Raw genomic sequence first — 22,020 nt, 5'->3', positions numbered from 1 at the left:
GAAAAGTCATGGTGTGCGACAATTATTGACTATTGATTACTGATTTTAATTAATGATTATTGATTATTGTGTATTGATTATTGTTTCCGTTCTGGAGCTATGGTAAGAACATCTTAAACAAGTCAAAAGGTTTATCGACCTATTCGTGTCCCCTTGTAAGTTTATTTATTAAGGTCCGACGCACTCAGTTTTAAGGCGGAGATTGTTCAACGCGTGAGGTCCTCCCGGTTCTTCCTTGTCACAGGGCCAAGGTTGAGACTCCATGTCAGGTTGAGCTCTCAGGAGATGTGTATCCCAAGGAATTGAAAGCTGACCCGCCATATTGGGATTTGAGATTGCCAAGTTTCATCTTGGTGATCACCCTGTAGAGGGACCAACCGAGATTTGCCCCAAAGATGCCCAGGATTTGAAGAAGTCTAGGTCCTGTGTCTGCCGGTCAGGGCATAAATAGCATGATATTGTCCGGGTATCAAGCTATGCTGTCTTCCATTGCCAAATGCCAATTTAAGGCCCACACCGGAGCATTGCAGCAGACCCCCACCCCACCAGTGGTTCAATAGAAAGAGGCAGAGATATTTAAATTTCACTCAAGCTAAATGTATGAGCCAGTGAGTTTTTCAGCAAGTTTTGGTAATCTATTTTGCAGGTCAGAGTTAGTCGGGTAGTTTCTTCTGTTTTTTTTTTTCTGGAGGTACCCAGACACCAGCTATGTTGTGAAAGTCTAATGGAGCCATAATATTGATGTCTAATATAAATAAAATCCGAAAGTTTTTTAAAACTAATTTTGGTTCACCTATCCATCCGCTTTCTCAATTTGCTAACTGGATGCACATGTTCTTTGGGAGCATTGGGTATGGATTCTAGATCAAGTCCCTTCCCAACAAGTTTTTTTGTTTCATTTTTTTCGGCCTTGTGAGCATTAGGTCACACAAATCACCTAGTGAATTCTGTCTCTAGCTGCATAACTTTAATTACACATCAGTATTTAAGTAATTCATCTAATTATCAATCAAAACTGATATCAACGTTCATTTTCTTATTTAAAATATCTATTGGTGAACTTAGTTTAATGATTGCATGGTACCACACTCATAGGTAACAACCACACCCTAAAGTATGTGAGCCTTTGAAGAAGGACTTAATCTTGAATTGCATTGCGTCCAAGAATTAAAGTTAGTATTTCAAGGATTATGAAACTGCTATTTGCCTTTCATAAATAAGTGGTTGGAATAAGATTACAAACATCCAGTCGTCATCCTTTAATTTGAATGATACAAACATAAACCATACATTTACGATAAATTAATGTAAGAACAATATACAATAATCTAAAATAACACATCCATTAATTAAAAAGCCTCTCAGACAGTAGGCAGGAGGTATAATGGTCATATCAATTTAGAGATCAAGGATACAGATGGGGATTCGTGGGCCATTATGCCCGCCCAAATGGAAACTCTGTTGACAGATATCTATGCCAATGTACAACATCTTCTGAAGAATTTTCTGACCCCATTCAACAGAGACTTTCTAACATTGACACAACCATTAAATGTTTAAGGGATTATTTTGATTTACCTAGCAATAAGGCTTTGGACATAAAGACTATCTATCAGCTTCTCATGATATTACTGATCAAAATACTTGTTTAGTTAGTCGTAATGGAGTTTGTGGCCCTTTTTGTAATGGCGGCAAGTCATTTTAATGCTATAGAGTGACCCAAAGCCCTTGTGGCGGCCTCAAGGGCCACTAGTTCATAATGCTTGTAATCCAACCTCTTTAGGTCATGGCCCGACCTTCCAGTCTACCTCCCCCGTATTGTCCGTTAGGCTGGCCTAAGAGGCCTTGTTCCACGGTAGCTCCAGACCTCGTAAACTGCTTCATAGACTTTTGCTGTACACACTAGTTTTGTATTGTTGAACGCCCTTCAGGTGAAGGATGGGAGCACATTATTCATTAATCAACACAGCAGAAAGTTAACAAAGCTATCCCTTTGTGTGTAATGGGCAGGTGAATGGCAGTCAGTCGCTGTTTAATCATGTTAAGATGGTGAAACGAGTTGACTTGTCAGGTGGAGGCCCGAGGTTTATGATGGGGATTGTGAGATAGTCAACTTTGATCAAGCAGAAATAGCTAAGCTAGCAATCTGCTCACATGCCTTCCTGGCACTGATAATGCCTGCTCAATTTATACGTGCTTACCCTCTAATCTTTTTCTCTCCACCAGCTCTGCACCTGGCTCAGCCAGCTCACCTCAGGTCGGGGCTTCTACGAGTTTCTGACCGAGCCACTGGATTTGATCCTATCCTTCCCACTTTCTGTCCATTTGAGCCGTTGAGCTCTGTGGTTTGTCAGGATTGACTGCCCACAGCCATGTCTTTCATACCTGCTTCTCAGCCTCCTCTGACTAACCTCAGCGGGGTTTCTAACTTTGCATTAGATATTCTTGGGTGGAATATCATAGGTCTAAATTCAAAGAAACATGATGTCTCGGCTTACTTTTATTGAAAAGTTTATTTAATGTTATTTGTATTTAAATGTTTACTTCTATTTTTTTTTCACCAGCTATTGTCACTACATCTGGTCGTGCGAAAAAAAGGGGGTTTGATTATACTGAAACTGGTTTGTGAATTATCTCAGCAATGGATTGGAACACGGGCACACCTTATATTTTAGCTGATGTTTTACGATTTTCCAAATCAGATAGACTGTTGGTTATGTGGTTTTTTATTTTTTTTTATTTATTTTTTTACAATTCTCCCTTATAGCTTACCGGGACTGAACATTTGATGGCCTTTCATGATTTTTTTTAGTACACTGTAGAGATTATATTACTATATTTACTTCTGTAAATATATGTGGGAAATTTTAATATTCAATTTTGTGGGGTTGCAGGATTGCACTCTTGGCTGTAAGGGTGAAGGAGAACTGTTGATGTTCCACATATGGTACATTCTTTGGAAGGGGAGTTTCAGAAAGAGACCCATTTATAACTTCTTAGTACAAAGACCAACCTTTATTGGGAGAAGCACATCTACAACAGTTGACTATATATTTTTCCTCTACCCTTGTTTTACTTATAAAGTGTTTTATGGTCTTAGAGCAAAGATTTAGTATCCATAATCCTTCAACACTTTCATTAAACTGGGCTAAATCTAATTTTGAGGTGTGCTATATAGGTTTCATTTTTCTAAACTGGGCAACAAATCTTTAGTCCCATCCAATCAGTGGTGTAAGTTGAAGTGGTCGAGAATTATTCTTGAGCTCTTTCTTAGCTTTTTAAATAGCCTCCTACGCCACGTAATTTGATGAGTGTCTCCAGCGTCATTGGTATTCTTGTTGCTTTTGATTACAAACGTCCATTTTGATAGATAAATTGGATGCACATAAGAGAATGTTATTTATCTCTGTGCAGCAGTTACACAGCTCCGTGGATGATTTATGCTTCACTGGCTAATTATAAGGATCTGTCAGAGGACGTAATGCAGTCATGCTAGCATGTGAACCAGAATAACCACATGTTGATAGGTTCAGTTTTGAACAATACAGTCTCTCTGGTTGTCTACTTTCTGCACAGCATTTAGTTGCAGTCATCTGTGGCTCAACCACTCATTGGTTGTGTTAAACTCAATACCATATAAATTCAATCAGATTTGAATGTCATCATTTAAAGACTTGAAAAGAAAGCTAAACTAGTAAATGAGGCTTAAGGGTACCTTCCTATTGAAGTAAAAAATACAGGACACTAATGACCTGTATTTTAACGACATCCAAAGCTTTATCTTTTCCAGCTCAAGTTTCTGAGAAAGACCCTGCTTCTCTCTGCTGGAAACCTATATGGTGGAAAACACTGAGATTCATATAAAAACTATAGGAACTTCCTCTATGTTTAACAAAGAGAGTTTGTCCATGATTCGCGTGATCCAAAACTTTGGGCTGAAATTTTGCACAATGTTTCAAAATGTGTTTGTACTTTTGCATTTCGCAAGTAATTTCACTGGTTCCTAATTGAACTGAGAATTGTTTGTCTTTACAACCATATGCTAAGAACACCAGTCTGTGGATGAACTTTACATGAATTTCTCAAATGCTTGTTTTCTAGGTTCTGTACTCCATGAGGTATTCATTCGGGTGATCAGGTCCCTTTCTTTCACAGGATGGGAAAGGGTCGATGGGCCATCTCAATCCTAGCTCTTTAACAATGGAATGCCCTCCTGACTATGTTTTTGACAAATAGGGATCTGCTCCAACTCACTAAAACGTTTCCTCACTTAGGTATTTGTCCAGTGTTACTTATTTATTTATTTAAATGCATTCATTTAGTCATACGCATTTCACTATATTGTGACAAGGAATGACTCCCTAACTCTGACAGGTGAATTGACAGCAGTTTCCTTTGATAGAAATATCTTTCCAATAAGTAGGATGTAGCCTTCTGTGTGAGAGTGGGTCCCATCAATCTTTAGATCTGTGCTTCTGAGAATAAGCTGGATTTCAATGGGCATTTCCTTTTCTAAAGGGGCCAAAGAGTATTCTAAATAGTCTCAAGGCCTGAAGGGGAAAGCCTTTTACAGGATATTGTCCTTAATGGCCTTGTCAATGTTGGCAAATTTGGTTGAATTGTAAAATCTTGGCAAAGCAAGAGACCAAAGCGTTTTACCCATGGCAGGGATCAGTCTGTCTTCAGCCGTGTGACTGAATCAGTCTTGTGTGATCATATTAAGTCTTGTGGGCCCCATTTGTGGATAAATGTATGATGTGGGATCAAGTCATTTACATTTGTAGGTCTTCGATCCTGTTCAGCATAGGAGGTGATCCAGAACAATTTTAATATTCTTCTTGGTGCAATCAAAATGTTTAGTTATATTATTTGCTTTAATAGGTTAGCACTTGTTCTGTCGATTGTCTGACTGTTTGTTTTCTTTTTTAGGTCTTGCCTGAGACCTCACATGCACTGTCGCTTGCAAGACATTTTATTAGCTTGCCGTGGTCTTAGAGCTTGCCCCTTTCTCAGCATTGGTTGGCTTCCTTGTCACTTTCATTTACTTGCTTCTGATTTGTCAGCCCATGTGGGCTTCATGACCTCTTCTTGTGTTTGACTCATCCCTGAAGCAATGCCAAATTACATGTCCTTCAGAGAATAAGCTGGATTTCAATAGGAATTTCCTTTTCTAGAGGGGGCAAAGGTATATTTTATAACCAAACAAGCAGTCACAAATGCTGTTACTTTGCAGACACTAGGGTCATGATTTGAATGGTGCAGCAGGTGCAGTGGCACAGGTGCCAAAAGGTCTAGGAAACCCACTGAACACAGGCTATTGCTATGCACTACTAATCGTGCAGTCACCTTGCAGTCACTGGGGTCATGATTTGAATGTCTACTACCCTCAACTCAAAACCAGATATGGCTGATATCTCCCCACTCCCTAGCGACTGTCTGCCGTCACAGTGCTCCCTGTGGCACAGTGCAAGTGCCGCTTCCTCCACCGCTGCGCTTCCTGACTCTTCCTCTCTCCTCTCATGGGCTTCCTCTCCTGCAGGCTTCCTCTTCTTTTCACCTACGATACTGTCACACCTTAAAAGTTTGAGTCACCTTTTTTCAAAGTACAGGCAGCTTCTATAAAACGCGGTTAAAAGTTCTAAAAAGAATTTCAGCGCTTTATAGGAGGACCAGTTATTTTGCTAAAAGACACTGTTTTGTGGCACTGGGAAAGATTCCATGATTTGGCCAGAATCCCAGGATGTTGAGCTGATGCAGAGACTTGAACCCGGATCCTTAAGTCAGCAGCTCTTTCCAATACTTCACATCTTTCTTATAGTCATCTGAAACATGTACAAAAACACAGACAAAGGCAATAGATTTTGCCTAGGTGAAAACTACTGGCTTTGTCAGTGCTTGTTCTTACATATATGTATTACATATAGTACGGTCTTGAAATACAAACCTTCAGAATGTGCACTGTACGAAAAATTCTCCTACATTTGATTTTACTAAAATGTCCATGTAGAATAGTATCCCAGGCTAACCGAAGTGTGCACATAACTGACTTGCCTCTAAGTTCACAGTTGCCATTGTCGGGTGGGTGGAAGCATGAATGTTTAAAAATTCATGTTTAAAAACAATTCCTTAAAAAAAATACACTTGCATTGATTTAGTCTGATTTACTACTACTAAGATGAAACAGTTCTGCATGTGAATAAAATACATTTTTGGAAGTTTTGAAGAGACTTTTTCATATTTTACACGTTTGTTGCTGAATGTCTTTAAAAATGAACGGGCCCAAAAGATAACTGTGCAGGACACCCTAGTTACTTGCTTTCTTTCACGTTGATTTAGTCATAAATAAATGCTTGCCTGTTTTAAACTGGGGGCCAAATGCAAAGGTAAGAACTGTGCTTGCGGCCCCAAGACTATAGATCTACAGCGATGTTATAGGTTATACAGCAGTGCCCGCTTCAGTACAGAATTTCTGCATGTATGAAAAAAATAAAACACTATAATGCAGTCAATGTTGGTGTGTCATAAAGCTTTTTATCTTTACTTTTATGCTGAAGCACTCTGTGCATGTGTTTGTGCTTCTCTGTTTTTTCCCTTTCAACCCTGACATCCTTTATTGGTGTTGCCTCTACCCCTGCAATACAAAAAAAGCATGATTTATGCAATATCACTTGTTTTTCTACTTTTTGTCCATGTTGCAATCGAACTCATGCTCTGTCAGAGTTACATAAGGCCCACCCTCTCTCCCTGCCAGCAATTAAAACAAGTTTTTTTTTTTTAAATTTTCAGCTATTTTGCGTCTTAGTGAGAACATTAAGTTTTACTGGGTATAGACTTGAGGATTTTGCTTATCTAAGCTTTTCTTTATTTTAACATGTCTTTTCTCTTGGCCATTTGTTTTTAAACTATAGAAAGGGATGAGTCTTTTGCTCTTAATATTGGAGATTTGTTTCCCTGCAGATGATATGAAGGATAGTGGCAGGACATGGCATCTTGGGTAATGAAGACCTTGTGTATTATACTCTCTCCCATACATTGGTGGCCCTCTGTCTGGGTCAGCTTAACCAGACAGTTCTTGATTCTCTGCAAAGACAGGGGTACTCCTGGAGTCATTTCCCAAGAAGCATCTTGATTTTTGACGCCTTAACAAGTTGTGATAGAACCAAAGCTTGCCATCCTATCTTGTTTTTCCTGTTGTCCAGTTTGGAGTCGTTAACATTCCCTCTAAATGTTAGCGAGTTACCCAAGGAGCACCTGTGTAACGTCATCATTGGTTCCATCTACTCTCTGTGGTGGACATTGTCTCATTGTCTTCCAGATTTTAGTGCCTGGAAGGTACATGGACCTATTTTCATTTTTTCAATACATGTATTTCCTTATTTAGTCAAAAGCATATTTTTAACATGTTGCCACGAAGTAATCTTTAACAGAAGCCAACTAATTGAAATTCATAAAATGTCATTGTTCACCTTGTTCGTCTTAGTCTTTGGATGACCTAATGTCCTTGAGGAAAGATAACATTGGCGCTGTACGATCCTAAGTGAGGGAATTCCTTTGCTTGGTAATGTCTCACTCTAGAAGTGAAGAGTGAAAAAATTAATTTCCTGTTGGAATCACATTCCTCTCATCAAAATGACCTTTGATGGTGTTGAAACTGGACGAGCATATAATATAGAGAAAATATGCCAATTAAAAGAGAACACGTATGTTTGCAATGTATTTAATAAAATTGTGTTTACATAACTTTTTAGTCTTTCAAGATTAGACCAGTTTGATTGGCAGAAACGTTTTGGCAAATAAAGTGTGGACTGTGAATGTTTCAGTGTTGAACTCGAAATGCGTTATTCTTGTCAGTGGAGGCACAAGAGGTCCTCTTTCCTACTGCTTTTGACAGAGAATCATGACAGAAGTTTCATTATGTGGGCTGTGTGGCATGGTGCCACTTGGGTGAAACCATCCAGGTACACCATGTGAACCTCTGCGCAGGGTGGGAAGTTCTCCATGTTTGAAGACTAAGGACACGTGTTGACTTAAGGCATCTCTTAGAGACTGGCCTAAAACTAGCCTGTTTGAATGACCCGACCTGCAGTCTACTGTGTGCTGAATACACATTTGAAATTGTAAACAATATTGATGCAAAAGTGTTCATTGGTGAATCATTTGTATAATACAAAAAATATCTTCTGTAGAACTCAAGGAGGTCTAAATGAACAGAAGTTGTGATAGGTCAAGTACTTGTTCTGCAATATTTTCAAAACATTTTTCTCTTATTTTAAATGATTGGTCCAAATAGATTTTGAAGACCTTCTAAAAAGCCAGTTTAACTGAATTTAACAGTGACACTTTCTGCCACTGTGGCTAGTAATTTGAGGGCGATTAAGCAATGGGTGGGAGAAGAGGATCATTACTAGGGTAGGAAGTTTTTTTTCATTCTCCTTTAAGCAGATGCTGATTCTTGTGCAAAAGAACCTTTTTAGCTGAATCTGCACCCGCCTGCCACTTCTGAATTTACATAGCAAAACGGAGGCAGAATGACTGGACTGCGCATGATTTCCTCAGTTATTGTAGTTCACATCATCCAGTAGCCCCCTCTGGGGGAGGTGAACTTTGAGAACTGGGCATGTGTAGTGTGTGAATATTTAGTATTTGTGTATTTCTTGTTTACTTTAGGTTGAATCTAAGCTTTGATAGGACTGGATGATGAGTGTTCTATAATGGGTGATGTAGATTCTAGGATGAAGTGGGACTGTGGGAGGGGACTCATCGTTGCAACAGGCAAGTAGGTCACCCACAGGTTCTCCTCTAGGTTTAGTACCCCACCTTCAATCTGCTTGCACCCCAGGTCTCAGTGCTGGCATATTCTCCTGCTTGGGAGATTTCTTTGAGGAGACCTGGCAGGGCTCAGGCAGTGCAATTACCTTGACTTACCTTTCATTACATTGTCAGATCCTTGAAAGAGCTCCCTAAAGGAACTTCCCAGGAGGAGATTTGACATTAGTGAGACCTGCTGTGCACAACAAATGGAAACTGGGCGGAGGGGCCTAAATCCAGAGGGAAATTCATGTGTGGCACTCCTTCCTGGTAGGGAATGGTGCTGTCAGTGTGCCAATGTAATGCTTGCTCTTGATACGTTTACTTTGTAGGCTCTACATCAGACATCCTTACATTGTAGCTATGTTTTTAGTCTTTTACTTTGCAAGTCTTTACTTTGCAGGCGAGTGACTTTTTAACAGTTCTAAGTAACTTAACCTTAACAGTATATATGTTATAGTATGGACATTTGTAGAGCGTGCTATCACCCGGCAGGGTATCCTGGCGCTCAGTAGGTGAGTCTAGCCTCGCTGCTGGCAGGGAGCTATTTGAAAAGCCAGATATTCAACTTCTTGTAGAACTAAGGAGTGAGGAGGAGGCCCTGTTGTGTAACTGAAAGTTAGTCCATGCTTTAGGAGCGAGGGTGGAGAAGCCGTGACCTCCGTAACTTGTTCTGCATGGGATGTGTGTGAGAGGAGTCCTGCCAAGAGGAGGTGTCTGGAATGTTTGTGAAAGGAGATGCAGCCATTAAGCTATGCAGGGGAGTGCCGTGTTGAGCTCTTAAGATGTGTGGGAGGAGTTTGAACTGTGTGCACCTGTGTATCTGGAGCTCCTTGAGGTGCGGCGTGATGCAAGTGCTGCAATGAAGGTTGGGAGGTATTCTGAATTCTGTGTTCTGAATGGTCTATATCTTTCTTCTGGAGAGATTATTGATGATTCCGGCGTAGATGGTGTTCCTATAGTCCATCTTGCTAGTTGCAAGAATGTGTGTGCACCAGTTTTGCAGGTGTTGCTTGGGAGCCATTTGAAGACTTTTCCCGGCGTCTCCAGGATATGGAAGCAGGATGCTTCGGAGTTGACTTGTGAGGTCTTGTCCAGTTTGTTCTTGATGATCTCGAGGTTCTTGGCATGGGTGTTGGGGATGTTTGGGGGTTCTCATTTGGCCAGCCACCACATGGGGACTTGATTTCTGTTGTCAGTGTTGAGTATGGCGGTTGGCCTGCATACGTTGGCGGCATCGGTTATGCAGGCCTGTGCATACATATATGTATGTATATATACACACCACTGTGAAGTTACAGTTGGGTCATAGTGTCTACAGGGCGTTTTTAACATTATAATAACATTATGTTATAATAAGCTAATAACATTGGTGTCAGTTGACAAATCTTCAAAAAACTGGGAAGTTTAAGCGTGATATGTCAAGCAGGGGCAGAGATAAGGGTGGGGAGGGGGAATCCCATAACGTTACTTTCCTATGGCAATTCCAATAGAAAATTTTGTGAAGCAATGCAGAAAAAACATCTAAACAAATTAACACCAAATTTTGCAGAAATTAGAACTTTACTCGTAGAGCTTGCTTTTCGTTGTTTGGTGTAAATCTATTTAGACTTGTTTTTTGATATATGCATTTAAATGATAGCAATATCTGAGCTGTTGATCCCACAGGATACCCACAGTTCCATAAAATTTCAAACCAGAGCTATTGAATTGGCTGCCGCAACATGAAGGAAAATGTTCTGCTGACCACTCAGACTTGTAGACTGGGTCACGTGTCCTAAGTTAAAAATTAAAAACACATATAAGGGTGCATGGTAGAGGGATCCTTACCCCGTGCACTTCTGGGGGGCATCCAGAGGGTTCACAAAGGGGCTAGAAAGCAAACAACAATAATGTTTGTGCTGTGGGTCGTGCGGTACTCTAGTGGGACATAATGTGGCCCTAGCAAAGTACTGCAAGACTCCTGTTTTAGCCGTGGTACCAGGAGAGCACCCACTTCAGCAAGTGAAGGATGCATAGTCTTGCATAACAATGAGAGTACAGCAGTACTGCAAGAAAAAAGTATAAAAAAACTACCATAAAAATGTGTGGTGGTGATCTGTGGGGGGTTGGGCATCCGCAGGGAATTGGGCACAAGGGCAGATGCACGGCCAAAGGCTGTGACAAGGTGGAGTTTGGCCCATGGCCTCGCCTGTGGCCAAGCTCTGCAAACAATTGCATGCCGTGCACGGCCGTAAAAAGGGTTGGCCGGCATTGTAGATTGGCTGAGGCTTTGTGTGGTGGGGTTGACTGCCAGTAGGGAGTTAGGCACACGGCCTGATTGTGGGTCAGGACCACTAGCCAACCACACGCCATGCGCGGCCTAAAGATATGCTCTGTGAGGGAATTGTGTGAATATGAAAAATAGAAATTCACAAAAAAAACACAAAAGTTAAAGTGACGTTAAATTTAGGTGTAATAATAATAATATAAAAACTAACCTTTAGGAATCAAAGAACCATGGAAATTCAACAGTTATAATTTACTGAGCTAACTATGACTTGCACCTCCTCCTTGCACTGCTTATAACCACATATATTACATAATTCATGACAAGGGAAAGGACATCTTTTGTTGACAACACTGATGACCTCATTGTTCACATCACTGATGACATTATCCAACAGAGATGGCAGTTTGTTACTCAGTAGCATATTTCATTCAGCCCCCTCTCACATATACTATTAAAGTTTTTTTCTTTTATTTGTACTAGTGTATTTATGTTAATTTAAATTAAATAGTTTTACAGTTAAAAAATAATGTATTTGTTTCTAATTACCTTTAATGGAATTCATATGTAAAGTATAATGGATTAATTATAGAATTTTTTAATATTTATAACTGTGAATTTATTTTTAGATTTTAAAAATAATATATGGGTTTACAATTTTTAGGGGCTTTAGAGGTAAGGGGTTTTTAGGTTTCAGGGATGGGCAGTGTTTTGGGAAATAAGACCTTTTTAGGATCAGGAATATTTGTTAGTATGGAATCTTTGGGGTTTATTGATGTTTGCTTAATAAGTGTAGAACGGAGTTTTAGGGTTCTGCAGTGGGTACGTTTTAGGGGTAGTATGGAGTCTTTAGGATTCAGGGATGAGATTGTGTGTAAGGGGGCAGTGCAGAGTTTCTATGGTTCAGGGATGTTGTGTATAGGATTAGTGAGACGTTTTGAGGGCTCACAGATGGGTATTATATAGGAGTATTAAGGGGTCTTTAGGGCTCAGTTTTGGGTACAGCATCTGTGGTTTCCTTTTGAAAAGATAAGGCTTTTTCTAAATCATCTCAGGATCTTTGGTTCAGCAAAGGTCTGAACAAGGGTATTTTTTAGCCCTGGCTTTTGGTTCATACATTTGATCAAGTACTGTCAGATTACATCTTTACTCGAAAGGAACTGTGATAAAGTTCTGTTCTATTGGTAATTTTCACATGATAACCTTCTGCCTGCCAAATTAGGCACTGCTTGGTAAAAAGGACTTGCGAGCAGGGTTAAAAAGACTTCCCTGCTGAACTACAGCTATGGGAAAAGCAAGGGCTTGTAGCTTGCCCGGCCATGTCAAGCTCTGCCACATTGAAGTGTTTGCCTCCACAAATATCTATTGCAGTCGTCAGATTTTCTTGAAGGTTATGTACAGCTATCAGCTAACGTGATATCGATGCCTGGCACATCGCTGACTGGGTGGTGTGGGCTCCCCTAATTACTTTTTAGTTTTGAGTGCTCTACAATTTATAAATTATATCTGTGGCAGCTGCTGCAAAATCTAAAGTGGTGGGGTGGGGCGTTAGGGAAATAATAATTTAGAAAAAAATGTATGTCACTGATGCTGCCTGCCACCTCGGTGCTCCTCTTTCCCCGGCAGTCACTGGGGCACAAAGCACAGGTTCCCAACCTAATCCAGATGCTGCCCTCATGCTATATTAAGCATTGTGTGGAATGCGCTGGGATTGGCCTATGATGGCTGGTCTGACGCTCGTTCAAGCACAGGGAGCCTTTGTCACTTCTCCACCCGGCTGTGCAACACAGGTGGGTTGGAGAAATTTAAGTGCGCATGTCGGTTTGTGCCTTCCTAAGACGGCCAGCTAAGCCTATATGCACACTTACAGTGCCCATCACTCCTCCTTCCTGCCATGTTCCGGCCCCACTCAGTAATTTATTACATGGCTCAGTCAGTGAAAAATAAAATGATATATTGTTTTATTATCATTTTTTCATCAGTTTCGCTGACTGACTCTGAGCTGGGGGGTGACGCTCCTTTGCCATTACAGAGGAGCCGCCACTGGATTATACGAAGAAACCAATTTCCATAGACCCTGCTGAATTTTAGTCCATTTAAGACAGTCTTAAATGCCACATCAGGAGGATGCCACATCATTATATAGCTAAATCTGCATTGGGAGAGGCAAAGCACATATTGTTCCACTGCCAAGGCTTAGTTGGAGTCCTTTCTACAGCTGCCTTCCAAATGGGACATGATTGGCAGTCCAGTTGCAGCACATATCTGCTAAAATTAAATCACTCTTCTTGCCTGCCTAAACTTGGGTTTATTATGACAGACAGGCAGGTCAAGATTTGAAGGCCACGGGAACCTCAAAATTGGAAATAGCTATATGATTATAAATAATGTGTTGCTTTGTGGAAAAGTGCCTAACTATTTAGAGATGTTTCTTCATTTGAACATTTCTTCCTGCCAATTTTATCACTCGGTATGCATCATTACTATTAGCATAGAGTATGTATTAGAATAAGCATAGAAAATGCAAAGTGTGTTGTGTTTGCAATTCTAAAATGTTGTGTTTTATTTTCCAGGTAAAGATAGAGTTTTCAATACTCCATTATGTGAACAAGGAATTGTGGGATTTGGAATTGGTGTTGCTGCTGCTGGTGCTACATCTATTGCAGAAATTCAGTTTGCAGATTATATCTTTCCAGCATTTGATCAGGTTAGTGTTTTTCATGAGACTTGCGTAGCTGTTGCAGTCCTTAAAACAGACCAAGCTTAAAAAAAATCATTCGCATTTCGAACTGTGATATAATGGTATTAATTTAATGTGCCCATGACTGAGGGAGTACAAACAATGCATAACTAGATAGATAAACGTTTGTGGCGGTGGTAGACTTTGACTCTAATGTTGTTTACTATCGCTTGAATGAATGTCTGAAACCCAGAGTTCAGAAGCCCCGTGATTAGACTGACATCCTGTCCCATTTTCTTACGCGGATGATGTGTTGTATGGGCCAGGTCAGAAAATAGTATGGTAAAGCTTCAGAGTGTTTGGGAATCATTCTGCTGTGTTTTAGGGCTTGTGGGTAATGATCCATAAAGACAAAGCATGATTTTCGGGATGTATCATAACACAATGTCTTGAAATACATTGTGAAGAAGGGATGCTGGAACAAGTTTTGTGTTTGAAGTATTTGGAAAATAAGTTTGATTTGTTGCTGCATGCAATATGTCCGATCAAACGAAGGGGAGTATGCACCATTATTCATTCTGTTACCTCTGTAACCATTTTATAATACAAAAAAACCTTTGATGGTTGTTCTGTCTCTACTATGCTTAACTTTCACGATTGCAGTTTATGGAGGCCTGACAATGCGGCCTTGTTAATTTCCTTTGAAAATACCATAATGAAATTATTATCCTTAAGAAAGCGACTCCAACCGCAACCTGATAGGCCAAGTTGGTCATCAGTGGAATAGATCAGGTGATACATGCATCCTTTATTGTACCAGATGACAATTTGAATGAACCTTAAAGACTCATGTGCAGGAAAGTCATCAGCGATATTATGGGCATGAAGGTTTCAGTTAGAATAGCAAGTCGTTTTTGAAACATCGTATGATATAATTGTAGTTCGTAAGCTGGGCAATACCAAAGGAGTAGCCCTAAGGGGTTGTTTGATAGCATGATGTTGAGAGACCTTTTAACATATATAGTAGGTGAAATAGAGACGTTTGTAGTATGCTCTCAAACAACACAGGACCTCTAGAAGATATAATATCAAATAGTATGGAAACTTAGGGCCTGATTTAGATCTCCGCTGAGGGATTACTCAGTCGCAAAAGTGAAGGGTATCCCATCTGCTGAAATCTAAATGCCATAGAAAACAATGGTATTTAGATTCCGGCTGACTGGATATCTGTCACTGTTGTGATTGAGTGTAACCCCTCTGCCGAAATCTAAATCAGGCCGTTAATGCTGTAAGGTTACTGATCACTGAGTGTTTTCTATACAGTTATGTTGGTCTGGAGCTTGACTGAAATGCATCTTTGGAGGGAAGTTTGCAAGGTGGAAGAATCAAGGAGTCAATATCTGTAGTCTAATTATTTGAGTGGAGCCTACATTGCTTGAATCATTTGTAAAACCCTAATGAATGATGAGTCTAGATCCATAGATGATAAACGGAGGTGCTTCACAGATGAGCACTGTGATTATAGAAATCCATATACTTGAACTTCCCCATGCCCAAGGCCACCTCTACACGCATCTCACCTCGAGGGCAGTCCCGCCCGTTAGGCCCTCACATGGCCCCCTGAGTGTTCCTTGAGCTTGCTTGCTCCGGGACCTGGAGACTCAATTCCCCCCAGTCACAGGACCACAACGAGAACCACAAGGCCATGGGCCCCTGCAGCATTTGTCAGTAAGAGCATTACTGTATTTCCCCTAAAGGAAAGACACTGTATTCTATGAGCACTGTGATTCTTTATGAGCTTGACCTAGTAACTTTAAACCCACATAGCTCTTGATCCAGTGATTAGATCTGTATCATTTTTGTCCTGTTATAGCCGGATACATTTTCTCTGTTTCTAACCCTGTGTGGAGTTCCTTTTTGTGGTGTTTTCATTCAGTTACTGTACTTTCTGTATCACACAAATACTTTACACATTGCCTCTTAAGTTAAGCCTGACTGCCCTGCACCAAGCTACCAGAGGGTGGGTGCAGGTTAATTTAGGGTTTGTATCTGACTTACCCTGACTAGAGTGGTGGGTTCTGCCTGGCTGACGTACATACCCTGGCCAACCAGAAACCCCCTTTCTAACAATTTAATTCTTCAAATGGTACACCACTAAAGTGATCAGTAGAGAGAACCATTTCTTATTTCCACTAGTACCCCCTTTAATGGGGGTGCCATTCAAAGCACAGGTAAAAGTGTAAAGTCAGAATCTCATAATGTTTTATTTTTTTTCTCTGGAGCCTTGCAGACAGGATGAGGATGGATGAAAGAGGTGTGTATTTTATTAATTTAGTCATTAAAGTGCTCCCACGGAAGACACTTGAGATCACACCTAGATAAAAAGACATAAATACAGTACACATTTTAAAGATACACAAAGATGACACTTTAAAATACAGGCCCGTGCAGCCTACAAAATGTAATACAGGCCCCAAGGTCATCACAATACACACACTACCGACCCAAGCAGGAGGGCGTTAATAAAATAAGCAGGTAGAGAGCGCCTGTACTGATCCTATTTGGATCGTGTCATCTCTCTCCAGGTGACAAGGCTCAGGTCTGGGAGTGTGGAGTGCGGCTCCGGTCCTGAGTCTCCAAGGAGCTGAAATTGCGTGCAGCACCCCAAGAAAACACTGATCTCAGCACCATCGAGCAGGTGGAAGACCACACAACAGTCGTGAGCCACACCATTGATGTTGGCCACGTAGGTGTTCAAAAGACACACGTGTATAACCCCAAACAGAAGTGAAGAAAGAGGCAGTAGTGACAGGACTATGCGAGGAACGTTGATTCCTGATTGGCTGGACTGATACTGTGATTATGATGTTTGTTTATTTTAACGTACTCCCATTGACTTTTGGAAATTGTAGTTGTTCATTAAATCTGATGAAATTGCTGCTGTTGAATAAAAGCAAAGGAGGTTTGAGCATAATCGTCGCCTTTGTGTCCTTAATAGACCTGAAGCTTTCTGTTATGATTGCTACGACATTTTTCATTCTGGCCTATAAGAAAGGATCTGCTTTGGCAAGGCAGGCTAGAATACCATCTGGTCCATGCTTAACTATAGATAAATTCGAAAACAACATTAGTGATTTCATCCTGGGTAAAATCAAGATTGGCAGAAAACCAGAATTTCCATATACTGCAATGATTAACAGCTGATTGAAGGTCAAAGCAAAACTTAAGCTCTTGATTATTTTGAATGATTTGCTGTTCAAGCGCAGTTTATTTACTGAATCTGAGAATAGGAGGATTATTTCACAAGTTCTGGGCCACCCTGGGAACATTTAACATAGTTTCCAAGGTATCTTGCAATGAAATCTGAATAGCTTCAATGACAATTCTATTGTTTTTGTTTTGGGAAGTGGTTTTAGAGTTCTATAAAATCAGTTTTAATATATCTCTTGCTATATATTTCAAAACATAACTGCTGTCTGAGCAAGTTCTTAATTTGTAACTAGATACCTTAGTCTCTCTTATCTTAACCCCATTAAGATTAAGTGAAGCATAAAGCTGTGAATGATCGCTCTATGAATTGAGGAATATTTCCACATTAGTAATACCATTAGTACTCCAGTATTGCACATACATGTGATCAGAGTGCTGCAAGCGTCTTTGCAAAGTGAAATTATGAATAATCGATTGATCGAATTGTCCGTTTCTCACAGCAGATTTAACTCCAAAATGCAAGCTAGCAATTGAAGAGAGCTAGCACAACACTTATTTGGAAAAAATGGGGGTGTAAGACTCCACAGAGCATCTAATTGCAAGAGTCCTTGATGCTAAATTCGTGATTCTCATATTGCATCTCCAGACACAATTAAAATTTATTTTGGATACTTAACCAGTAGACTTCATGAGACCCTTTGGAGAGCTGACAACAATAAAGAAAAATTAATGGCAGAACCACAGTAAACATTACACAGTTAAAATGTATACCATAAGTCGTCTGATCCAATATAAGAGCAATAAACAACAATGGCATTTGGTAATGTGGCTAACAATTGTGGGTTTTTGCAGCCAAAGAAGATCTTAACAAAATGGATAACACCCTACTTGGATGGCCTGATTGAAGGGATGGCTGGGCAACAATAAGCTAGATAATTATCTACATCAAAATCATTTTTTACCCAAGTTTATTGTAAATAAATAATTAATGCATCATCAAACCAAAACTGAAATTATCCAGTGACAACAATGCCTGCTGACCAGCCACATTCTAGCTACATAACTACCACAAGGTCCTAATAGGAACGATTGCTGACAAGCACATTAGGTACTCAGCACAAGGTCCTTACTAGCCACATACTTTACTTTCCTCTTTATTTATCTTAGGTCATTCAGTTTAACAACTGTCAAATTGGCCACAAGGGACTTTAACTTCTCAGGCGACAAAATCTGAGAAGGTCTAGAAGAGTGCTGTTGGAAATGGGTATTGAGAGAGATACAAGGCCCACTATTCACATTGGTCGCAAAGATATTTGGAGGCTATCTATGCTCAGCTCATAAAAGAACACACAGTTTCAGAAGTGGGGAAGATCAATTCTGAGGGAAAATGTACAGTGAACTCATGAAAAACATGGCCTTCTTAGACACAAGACATTAACTGAACCAAAGCAATATCCTAAGGCCAAATGGGCCGAAGATGATATACACTAAAGACATTTAATACAGCCTGACGATTCAGGTATGAGTGATCATAAAGTGCACAAAACAATTTGACGAATTTTAGAGTACATGAATGGACGCTAGGGGTCAGTGCTTTCTGTGAGATGGCTAACGGCACCATTCCTTGTTCTTCTCATTTTCTTGGGTTAACGTGACCACGTTTGAATTAAGACCAACATTTCCCTCCTGTCCTAGTCTCAGTAACCTACTATCACCACAAGTATTCCCCTGTCCCTCTCCTGCCGCGTGTGAACAATGAGATAGCAACACCTCATCACTTATAGTATCTGCCATCATGGAAATACTGTCCTGTAAAGACATAGAGGTCAGAGACTTGTTGCAGGGGGAGGGAAAGGGGTGAGGGGAGTTCCTCCTCTCCTCCAGCACTGCTGATTTTGGAAGATTGGTGCTAGCACAGGTGTTTCAATTAAAAAAAATGATTGCGTTTGTGCATTCTGAAAAATAAGTTTATGTAGAAAATATAATAACGTAGAAATATAATGAACGCATTTGAAAATGTGATCATGAAGAGTGGCCACCAATGTTAACGAAATGTACAAATCAATGATTTAATATGAAATGTTGAATGTATGTTTGACTAATGTAGTAATACATTATATTACGGGTTATGTATTATGTAGTCCTATTAATTGTAGGCCTTAAATTAGCGAATGTCTTGGCCTACTTGCCAGGCCTCATGTAGAAGCTGTATTTCTTAACGTTTAATAAAATGGCTGTCCTAGAGAGTTAAACTGTGGTTTCTATTGTATTGTTTAAATGTGCTCATAACGGAAGCTTTCTCGTGAAAACTGATTGCTAGAAGATGATGTTCGTGTGAATGCAACATTTTATGTGTAATGTGTGTGAGACTGACTTTCTCAGGAGAAGAACAATTGAGATACTGACTGGAGTAGAAGCTGCAACAATATTGTTACTTGACAAGCCGGATGATGAGGACATTGCAGGACAAACCAATCAACGACATGTGAATGGAGTAATAGTAGAATTCATAGATTTGGAGTTTTAGTTTTATTGGACAAAATGTGAACATGCGTTTAACTGGCCAATAGGGATTTGGGAAGTAGTTTTAATATAACGATACTACACTGAGAGGAGAGACCGTCATTGCCCATTTTCTTCCTGACCTAAAGGTTTTTTTATTTCTTGCCCGTCTTGACGAGGCGTGCTTAACTTTAATGCTTAGAGACTTTGCGTTTTCTGAACTTTGAGGCTGAATCCTAATGGCTTGATGATCGACTGATGTCCTGAGGACGAAGACTGACTCTGCTTGCTGATCAACACTGAGGATAGGTATAATACAATAGACTGTTGATTAAAATGCATATTTGCTTTTCCTTTCTAGGTATCAACTGCATTGTTTTGATAGGTGTTTTTCCAAATTTGTGGTACTAAATTGTTTTTCATGAAGCCCAAAATGCTGATGCTAATCTGGTGTTAGTTAAGGATCCTCACTAATGAAATCATGCTAATAGGGATTAATGATTGATGAATTTCTCTGCTAAACTTAATGTATGTAATTACTTCAACGCAGTTGACTTTGTTACTGATTTTCACCATAACTTTAGAATGTGTTGTTGTTTAAGCTTTGATTAGATTACGTTTCTTCCACCGCTTTGGACAGCCAGTATTGTTTCTGTATGTGTTGCATTTGATTTTAAGATTAATCTCAATGCCCTTAGCATTGTTAACATAGGGAAATAAATATTCTAACGTTTTACTAAAAGGTGTGGTTATTCATGACTGAAAGCTCATGGTGTGTGACATTTACTGACTCCATTGATTATTACTGTTATTGATTTGTTGATGATTATTATTGTGTATTGGTTATTGATTATGTACTGGAGCTATGGTAAGAACATCTTAATTGCGAGTCAAAAGGTTCAATGACCTATTCGTGTCCCCTTGTAAGTTTACTTATTAAGGTCAGACGCGCTAACATTGGCAACCTCTCAGAATCAGTTGTGTTGGAAGAGATGTGTATTTTGCATCCACAAGCCAGGACGCAGTGCACTCCTTGGGGATCTAAATCACGTTGCCCAGATACATCAGACCGAGTTTCTACCATCAAAACATTGCTTTTCGAAAGGCTGTGGAGGTATTGTGGTGTTTCACGCCTCCTTACAAAGACAGCAATGGTCTGCGAGAATGTTCACCTCTGTGGCTGCTGCTAGGGCTGGGAGGAAACAGGATGCAGGGATGACAAAATATTTACTACATTTTGGCATATGAGCGGATTTGACATCAGATCTTTAATTTGGAATCTTGCCACCTTCCCATTAATGGGCTACGTCAGGTCGCAACATGTAGCAATGCTGCTAGTAGATTCAAACTACTGCCTTGAACTTCAAAAATTGTTTCAAGTTCTCTTAAAGACATGTGTGAACACGTGCACACCTGTGATGATAACCTATGTGTCTGGTGCAAGACCTGCTGTGTTTCAGAAATATCAAATACACTCTTGCTTCATCTGAAACTGGCAAGCAGCACTGTGACTTTAAAAAAAATACTTCTATTTAGATGCTTCTGTGGGTCTGCCCCTTGAACAACTTTAACAGATAAAAGCCTTATCCAAGAATCGTCTGGCCAGAAACTTGATTTCATATAATACTATCCCTGTGCTTTGAGGATGTGTGGTGTTCTCCCATTCCTTGCTAGGGTCCTGACTCCCAGGTAATCCAAATCCAGAAACCCCTTCAGACCTGCACACTTTGGACTGAATGTTGCTGCCTGCATCTGCTCTGTAGTTGTGACATGCGGGAGGAGCACGTGGGTGAGCTTTGAGAATGAGAGAGTCCACCTGATTTTATGTCAGTTGATGTTTGTGCTTAAAGTCGAAAGAGGCAAGAAACTCCTTGTGACCCTTTGTTTTCCCTGTAGCAGATTTTAAGGGTATCCAGTGAAGTATGTGGTGCAGGGCTACAAATACGAAATCTCTTCAAAGGTGAGACATCCCAACCCAGGACCTCATCAAGGTGTTGGGTGATATCAGTAATGCACAGCAAGCTAGGTAGCCAATTACTGATCCATACTGAAGCTGCATTGGACCCTTGTAGGGTATGGATCGCTCTGCAGATGTTCTAATACAATGTAATGCAATACATATGAGCTTGATAAGTAAAACTCTTTCACATCTGTCATGTGTTGGACAGACTGTGAAGTGATGCGTCAAATGTGTGTTTTTCCCTTTGCTGGGAGGCTGAGTTTGGAGGCAACGTGTAACATTACCCAACAGTGCTTCCTTTGAGTTTTGACACCTAATCCAGTTAGGAGACTGATAAGGGAATTACTGTTCTCCTTGAAACATTTTCGAAGTGAGCAGGCTTCGAGCAGTAGGAAGAGCGTCCAGTTCCACCAATCCCCTTGCATGCTGCACCTTTTGGAGAGTGATCGGTATACGAGGAGACCGACCGATTCATGGAAATCATCGAAATAGCACCAAAGGAGAATGGATCACAACGAGAAAGCAGTTCATGAGAGACTGAGAGATGGGATTTTAATACAAATATTGCTACCACAAAAATAAAAAATTGAT

The 22,020-nt window shown here is 40.2% G+C and overlaps 1 protein-coding gene across 1 annotated transcript in view; it reads left to right on the top strand.

The window, feature by feature from the left end:
* The window catches only part of BCKDHB (branched chain keto acid dehydrogenase E1 subunit beta), an 880,450-nt gene that overhangs the window by 184,058 nt on the left and 674,372 nt on the right, over positions 1-22,020 (top strand). The window contains exon 4 of the mRNA XM_069235622.1: positions 13,651-13,784. Within this exon, the coding sequence (XP_069091723.1) occupies positions 13,651-13,784 (134 nt within the window). The remainder of the gene's footprint in view (positions 1-13,650; positions 13,785-22,020) is intronic.

This window comes from Pleurodeles waltl, chromosome 5 (genome assembly GCF_031143425.1).
Source record: "Pleurodeles waltl isolate 20211129_DDA chromosome 5, aPleWal1.hap1.20221129, whole genome shotgun sequence".
Classification (NCBI taxonomy): domain Eukaryota; kingdom Metazoa; phylum Chordata; class Amphibia; order Caudata; family Salamandridae; genus Pleurodeles; species Pleurodeles waltl.
The sequence above is the reverse complement of the archived record's forward strand: the minus strand, read 5'-3'. Positions and strand labels throughout refer to the sequence as shown.